This window comes from Pempheris klunzingeri, chromosome 5, assembly GCF_042242105.1.
Source record: "Pempheris klunzingeri isolate RE-2024b chromosome 5, fPemKlu1.hap1, whole genome shotgun sequence".
Lineage (NCBI taxonomy): Eukaryota > Metazoa > Chordata > Actinopteri > Acropomatiformes > Pempheridae > Pempheris > Pempheris klunzingeri.
The window spans coordinates 23,679,220-23,687,366 of record NC_092016.1 but is presented as its reverse complement, the minus strand read 5'-3'; the positions used below and the strand labels follow the sequence as shown (position 1 = coordinate 23,687,366).

General features: G+C 44.3%; 1 protein-coding gene across 1 annotated transcript; it reads left to right on the top strand.

Annotated features, from left to right (window-relative positions):
• Positions 1–376: 376 nt before the first annotated feature.
• map1lc3b (microtubule-associated protein 1 light chain 3 beta) lies at positions 377–7,485 on the top strand. The gene is made up of 4 exons (XM_070830689.1): positions 377–609; positions 3,435–3,490; positions 5,448–5,554; positions 5,796–7,485. The coding sequence occupies exons 1-4, from the start codon at positions 570–572 to the stop codon at positions 5,971–5,973; spliced, it is 381 nt and encodes a 126-aa protein (XP_070686790.1). The 5' UTR covers positions 377–569; the 3' UTR covers positions 5,974–7,485.
• Positions 7,486–8,147: the final 662 nt, after the last annotated feature.

The following is an 8,147-nucleotide window of genomic DNA, read 5'->3' as shown; positions in this document are numbered from 1 at the left end:
TTTAGAGTGGATTTCACCTCAGAGCTGACTAAACTATACGGCTAAGAATGTAGTGTCTGTCTGCCAGAGTGTTTTCAGTTAATTTGGCTTGTTCATCAAAGGCTGCTGCTGCTGTCCAGGCTTACAGTGGAGAGGAGGCTCTTATAGTCATAATAGGCCTGTGGAGTCACTGAGAGATGATCCCCAGCATTACTCCAGAAATGATGATGTAAAATTCAATAGGAGACGCTCAGATTTGCTTATTGACGTTAATGAAATGTTTTATTTCAAATTGAACTTGACACACAGAGGGACAGAGAGGGGAGGGAGGGCATGAGAGGGAGGCGCATGACGTCAGAGGTCAGCTGACAGGTTTGTTTTGCTTGCTCGAGCTCGTCCTGATAAAAACACAGCCAGAGGAAGGAAGCAGCGACATCAAACCATCCCTGAGCCAGTGCCCCTCACCGACAAGCTGCCAGCACCGACTCCACGGACACTTTTACAAACCGTCTGTAGCTTCTGTCCTGTTGCTCTGACACAGCCGCTACCTCCGTCTCCTTCCTGTGCCAGCTGCGGGACTTTGACGCAATATGCCTTCAGAAAAAACCTTCAAACAAAGAAGGACATTCGGTAGGTTCGGCTTCCCTTCTCACACACAGCTCCTCCGCTCCGTGCCTCTGTAGTAACGCTGTTTGTTTGAGGCCGAATTGTTCTCTGGAGTGGACAAGAGTGAATGACACGGTTAATGCGGACAGGACTGGTAGTTGGTAGTTACTGTCTCAGTGGCGAGTATAAAAGGAGGGTTTTAGACACGCAGTTCGGTTTAATGTGTCGTTAAACACACGGGAGACACTGGAGGTCTGTGCATGTACAGCTAACTACACAACATGACCGTTTACGGAGGTCTGTGGTCTTGTCAACTTATCTGAGAGAACAATAAAGACATAAGCACTCATATACAGTGTTAAATACAGGATAGAATATAGTAGAATAAGGCTACTTGCTGCAGGCCTGTCTTTCCTGGTGTGTGTGTGTGTGTGCGCGCGCGTGTGTTTATTTGCATCAGAGCGGTGGGAGAAAAACAAAGTGGTGTCGAAATGCAGGGCAGAGGAAAAAAGAGAGCTGCAGGATTGGGGGATGGGATACTTTGTGGAGGAGAAGAGAGGAGTTTAACGGACAGAGCGGATACAAATGGTACCCTAAAGTACTGACCTTTTCTCCTCCTCTCAGTTTGAAGCCGAGCACAGGCCACGGCCTCGATGCGGATTATAGTTTCAGTTATCAGTCAGGGAGATAAAGACGAGGCCTGCAGTACACAAGCTAACACACTGTAACTCTGCCGTTTATCCACTTACCTCCCTCGAACGCCACTCACGGTACTTTGTGGGGCTTTTTTTAGTCGTTTAGTAGCTAAAATGATGTTTAAAAGCACCAACGTATAACTTCATGAAATTCATAAACCGAATTCAGCTTTAATTGGGTTGATAAGTTCCCTTTTATTGCTGCATACATTCCTAAAAAAAAAGATGGAAACTGTTGGCACCAGCCCTGGAAATATAATTCCCAGTGTGACCAAAAATGACCAACCTGAACAGACTTCCGGTTTGAAGTCACGTTATTGGTCCAAATTTACACAGCCAGAGCACGTGAGGGTCACACAAAGAGAAACAAAGCGTCACGTGTGTTGAACTATTAGTGCTAAGGTGCTAAAGTGAAGTGTGTAGATGTGAACTTTTCTTCTTTTTTGACTGAAACACGGCTGAAAAGGCTCTGAAGCACAGGGGGCCTGTAGGTTAACTGTGTGATCAGTTTAGAAGCTGGTCTTTATTTATGTGGAAGTGTCCTCACAGCCCTGTGTGTACATGGTTATCTGGGCCCACATGTGTCTTGAGTAAATACACTGTGAAGTACCACAGTAGTCATTACACTGTCGTTATGAGTCTGAAGCTCCACTCCTGAGCTCAGTTTGTGAGCGTGAAACAGTTAAAGTTACGTGTCTGCATAATGGGTCATAACATGAGTCAGGAAACCACAGGGAATCTTCCAGTTGTGTTGAGCCGTACTGACTAATTCCCATGTTATGACAGAACAGAAATGTGCGAATGAAACCCCACGGACTATTAGGTCAACTGCTTCCTGTTTTTTATGTTATCGCTTTAAATTATTAGATTGAAAACGGATGACTCGGAGGCTGTTTGTTGCTCAGTCTGGTCATGAGAGATGCGCTGACACATACAGAGCTTCCTTGTCCCTGGGCGGTGAACTCACCCTGATTGAAATGTAATCATGGAACAATGGCCCCCATTTCCTCAAATGATTGAAGAGATTTGTTTTATAAACATTTGTCAGTTGATTGAATTAGATATCCCAACAGTGGGCGCTGCAACTTGTCGCCTAGTAAACATTTTCAGTGGCATGTCACAAGACTGGATCGCAGTGACAGAAAGCTTCAGCTGACTGACAGCTGGCAGGGCCCAGAGCACTGCCTCTGACTGCTTCACTGCAGAGAGTCAACACTCTCTGTCAGGGGTTGAATTTTAATCAAAAGTCCAAAAACTAACGGAGAACGAACATTGAGGTTTTTGTTCCTGTTTGTTTTGACTGTTGTTATTGATGTTGTCAGTGCAAAGTGCAGCGAGTCCAGCGTCTGTTCATCATGATCCAGCTACAAATCACTTAAAACGGGTTAAACCTCAGAAAGGAGGGGGCTGCTCTGCCGCACGACATCCATGAGTAAATCCAATCCGTCCAATCAGCAGCTGTGTCACTGACCTGCTCCTCTGAGTTATCACAGAGGAGTGTTGAACCTCTGCTGAGATTCACCAGACTAAGATGTAGAAGCCATCCAGGCACACTTGAGCATGAGTTTAAACCTCTCAGCCCACACTGAGGGCCGTGAGTGAATGTATATTTACACTGTGTCCGTCCTATGAAACACACATTGGAGTGATCGAGTAGAAAATGAGTGAATCCTAATTTTTGCCTAATAATCTGCTAATCACTGTGTAACAATGTGCTTACACCACGAGTGGATTTCAGGAAAGCCCATTATATACTCGCCAAAGCGCCTTATTCTGCTGAGCAGTCTGTGAAATACATTGTTCCCACATGTTTCTATTCTGCTTGATATTACAGTCCAAGAATGTAATCACATTATGCTTTTTATGAATTTGTTTGAAAGTAGATCTGATTAAAAATGGTGAAAGAGGGATTACAGCTGTGACATTCTTTGGCTAAGATCTCAGAGAGTATGATGTGATGTGAGTCCACATGTGCGCATGGGAGGAGTGACTGTGTTAAAATCTCTCCGTCTGTTTGTGCTTTGTGGCTTCTTCTTCTCTGCTCATGACTTTGTATCTGTGTCTGCTTTGTCCCTGACCTCATTTGTGTTTTATCAGCACTAGCCGACCGGTCGTACATCTCCATTAACCCCAGTCTGTCTCTCTGCCCTACAGAACAGAGAGTAGAAGATGTCAGACTGATCCGAGAGCAGCACCCCAACAAGATACCCGTGAGTTCACACGCACATTCACATGCAGTGACTGTGAGAACAGCAAAGCCCACGAACGCGGTGAAATGCACTGAAGCAGCATTATTCTTAAAACACCATGAGAACAAAAGTGAAAGGGCTGAAATGATTGGCATGGTGTACATAGCAGCACGCAGGAAGGCATGAAGAAGAACAAGACAAACGCACTGCAACGGAAAGTGTTACCACATGTTTCCTGGTTCGACATTGTTTTAAGATTAAGTTGTTTTAAGTGTCAGACACATTTCTGCGACAGCTCTCTGCCTGTCGCCTCCTCCTCAGGTTTTAGATCAGTTTCATTCTCAGTCTTAGTTTTTGCAGCAACCACGGCAGTTGTGTCTAGTTTCTTTTATGAGAAATGGGTGTGACTGCATCTGCTAACAAGTCAGGTGTCCAGTGTCTCCTAGCAACCACCAATATACAAACACGCACCTCGTGTTTCACTTGCACGCTTTATCTTTTCGAGATAGAATATCACCTCCATCTGCTGCCCCCCTGTAAGGCCTCTTCTCATCTCATCTCAAAAAAAAAAAGCACCTCATTGTGTGTGTGTGTGTGTGTGTGTGTGTGTGTTTCCTGTGTACTCTCCTGGGGTTATAAACTGCCACGTCATGATAAGTGTTGAGACCAGAAACAGATGCGCTGTGTCACTGTAATGTAACTCCATCCAGACAGCCTCAGTGGAGCCTGTGGGGGGGTGGGGTTGCACAAGACTGTATGGCAGATGATTTTAGCGCTGAGAACACGCCCCGCCTTACTCAACAGACACTTCAAAATTCAGATCATCATTTATATATATCTATATCTAGATAGATAGATAGATGATTAATCTTCTCACCTCATCTGTAATGTTGTCTGTCCCAAGTCTATAAAAGGTTTTCTCAGTTTGGGCTTGGGAATACAAATCCAAAGTTACAAACAAAAAGTGTAGAACTTTAAAGATGTGGGCATTGACCAGCCTCAGAGGCGCTGCTCGGCATTATGGGAAATGTAGGGTTAGAGTTAGAGATATTGTGAACTTTAGTCCCCAATAAGAGTCAGACTCTGCTGCTGCATTGACCATTTTGTTGTAAAGCTGCCTCTTGCAAGTCCCCCTACTTTCTGCAGCACCTGTCTAAGGCTGCGTTACAGGGAAGCAATACTGTCCTGAGCTTTGTTCTACCCTCAGAAAATGGACAGCGAATCATCCTATTGTTATTTGGTCAGTGCTGATTCCAAATTGTTATCTTTAAACATTTTCTGTAAGGAATTTTCAGAAAATGTACCCTGTCACAATGTATATCAGTATAATGATATACTAGTAGGTCTCTGTCAGACAACCACCCATTTCTCACAGCGAGGTCATCATAGTGTCCATAGCATCCTGTTAAAGGCAGCGCAGGCACAAGCATGGATAGTTTAGAGTCTAGACATTAACTAGCTCAGAGAAGTAATGGAGAGTTTTTATTTGTGCAAAGTGGGAGTGGATCAGAGGAGGCTCTGAGACAGCCAGCCAGCCGCAGTGGATCAGTGGGACTGCGGATGTGTGTGAGCTGCACTTGTTGTCAGTGATGAAGTGGTCTGTGTGCTGCTGCACTGCTGTTTTTAAAGGCCTGTTTGAAATGCATCGTTACTCGATTAAACGTCTAATTCAATAAAGACTCTGTGTTTGTAGCTTAAACAAATCTGTCTCGGCCCAGTGAACACTGACTTTAGGCTCAGCAAGGACAATTCAACAAGGCAGGGGGGGGCTGTGTTCTTTTTTTTTTTACTGTATCATCTGATATGTGTGACTTCATCCCCCTGTTACATTTCACTATTGATCACGGACGCTGGTCTCAGAGCAGAGTCAGGTCTAAAAACAGCACCAGAGATGCTGCCTTCACACGAGGCCAGCAGCCGGAGTCAGAGGAGACGGTTGCTGATTGAGGGGGGGGGGGGCGTGTGTCGTCTCCTGCAGGTGATCATCGAGAGGTATAAAGGAGAAAAACAGCTTCCCATCCTGGACAAGACCAAGTTCCTGGTGCCAGACCACGTCAACATGAGTGAACTCATCAAGATCATTAGGTGAGGTCTCCTTTTCTTTCCTTTCCTGTCTTTTTCTCTCCTCTTCTCTCCTTTGATTTCATTCCCTTTACTCTCCTCTCCTTTCCTCCCTCATCTTTCCTCTCATTCCCTCTCCTCTCTCTCTTACACTCCTCCTCCCCTCTGCTTTCTTCTCTTCTCCCTCTCCTTTCCTTTCCTTTTCTCTTTCCTTGCTTTCCTCTCCTCTCCTCCTCACTCTACCATGTTTCTGTCTTTCCACTAGGAGGCGCCTCCAGCTAAACTCTAACCAGGCCTTCTTCCTGCTGGTTAACGGCCACAGCATGGTCTCTGTGTCGGCGGCCATCTCTGAGGTCTATGAACGGGAGCGGGACCAAGACGGCTTCCTCTACATGGTGTACGCCTCCCAGGAGACCTTTGGAGCATCCATGACCGCCCAGTGAACGGCCTTCCTCCTTCTTCCACTCGGCAGGCGATCGGACAGTTGTAGTTTTTAGCCCCCTCCATGTTTCTCGCCACAAACCTTTAGTCTCGACTGTAAGAACTAAAACACAAACTGCTAAATCTAAACACAGCGCGCGATAACGTCCCAGCTCGGCTCGGTTCAGGTAGAGAATAGACCGTTTGCGAACCGCTGCACTCTCCCAGTAGCATGAAGCCACAAGGGTCGATCAGAACAGCAGAGTTTAAGTAGAGAAATCCCCAAATCTGACCTTGACTCAGGCCAACGGTGGTTTAGTGAGCGTCTCTGCTTCCTTATTGTCCTCTCTGGTGAAGTATGTCCGCTGTCACGGCAACCTGCGGCCTGTTGGCGGCTGTTGATCTTCAGTGTTGTGGCTAAGTGTCTCCTAGGCTGTATGTATGATAATGTATATATACATTTCAGGTAGTGATAAGACATAGAAGTGGTGAGGCGCCGCCACTTATCTATATATACATTAGCAAATGAACAAAGCCAACCTTGATTCTGAGGTATTTGGAGAAAGTTGAGGGTTTCTGGGTTCATACGTTGTTTTTAAAGGAGAGTTTTACGCCAGTTAAAAGGTAAAACATTGGGATTTGTAGTTTCAATCGCAGTACTTTTGCCAGAGAAAAAAAGCAAAATGAAGTAGAGAAGTTTCTTGTTAATCAGAGCATCTCTGTCGTGTCTCTTCACATTCGCTCAATGGTCCCTCTTAGGTGTTTTTACCCCTCCCTGCCTTGTAGCCTAAAGCATCTTCACTGTAACAAAGAGATGTTAGGAAAACGCTTTTGCTCAGATGATTGTAGCTTGCAAAAAAAAAAAAAAATGCCTTGTTGTACAGATAATATTGACTTTATGGCTTTGAATATAAAAGGAGTTCCATGAGAGTGTAACCAAGTTGACTTTGGACGCACTACAAGGAGCACAGTCTGATTGATTGCATGTGTGAATGGAGGATGATGGTGTTTCTGTAAATGCTGATGAGGGGGGAGGGGGACGGCTGATTCTGTTTGTTTTTATTTCCTTTGACACGAGTATCTACTGAAGTGATCAAGGAAAGCAGAGTGACAGAGGCCTCTGACCTACAGGGCTGATTTCCCAGAACTGTCGTGTTGTTCAGTTTGAGATGGTCCTTCACACTTCCTGTGCTGTTGTGCCCCCCCCACCCCCCACCATCTTCTTAACAGATTGAGGTTTAGCTGCTTTTATATCGCAGTATTTTATCATCTTGGTTCTTTTTATTTAATGTGATTTTTATTTTGTTGTACGACATGTCTTTACTCTCGCTGTCTACAGTTTGTGAAATACAAGGGTGATGTTTTTTCTGACTAGTGAAAGCCACTGTGTGTGTGTTACAGAGGGGTGGAGCATTTGTTCCAGTGCTGTCTTTTTCTGCCTGCCCCTCTGTTTCACACATACATCCACACACAGCAATATCACAGCCTCCTCTTATGTATTTATGTTGGTATTTTATAAACAATAAAAGGAGTAAAAAAAAAAAAAAGTGTGGGCTTCCTGTGTTGTTCTCACAAAAAACTAGAATCACAAGTTTTTCGCAGTTTATTGGTCATAAAACCTTCTCAAAACACTGTGAGATTCTCAAGTCCACCCAGAAATGTAGTGACTTTGCTGGTGTGGCCATAATGGATTACACTGCTTGTCTAATGGTTTCTGTTACTCCCAAGCACCTTCATCCAGTGGTGGAGGAAACATTTACATCCTTTACTTAAGCGTAAGTACAAATACCACACTGTAAAAGTACTTCAAGTAAAAGTCCAGCATTAAAAATGTTACTGATGTAAAAGTGTGTAAGTGTTAAAAGTACACAATACAGAAAAATGTATTACTGTTTTTATTGAATAATAAGTCATTATATAATTAGATCATTTCTCCTCATTCATTCATGTAAAAACTGGACAGATGAGAATATCTGGGTGGCCAGTGGTGTGACAGAGGTCTACATTTTAATTTTTCTTCTATAATTTGTTCCTAATTTACAACAATTTGGTGAAAAGGGGCCACAGCAGACACTGAGAACCCTGTGAATAAACTATTGAACTCACTGTTGGGTCACTGTCTGAACAGCAAGTCAAAGTGAGACACAGACTTAGAGAAAATATGAATCTGTGCAGTTGACTGCTTTTTAGCTCGGTG

Coding starts and splice junctions, on each gene's coding strand:
- map1lc3b (XM_070830689.1), top strand. CDS start 570: ATGCCTTCAGAAAAAACCTTCAAACAAAGAAGGACATTCG. Junction 610..3,434: donor CAAACAAAGAAGGACATTCG/GTAGGTTCGGCT, acceptor TCTGCCCTACAG/AACAGAGAGTAGAAGATGTC. Junction 5,555..5,795: donor GAACTCATCAAGATCATTAG/GTGAGGTCTCCT, acceptor TCTTTCCACTAG/GAGGCGCCTCCAGCTAAACT.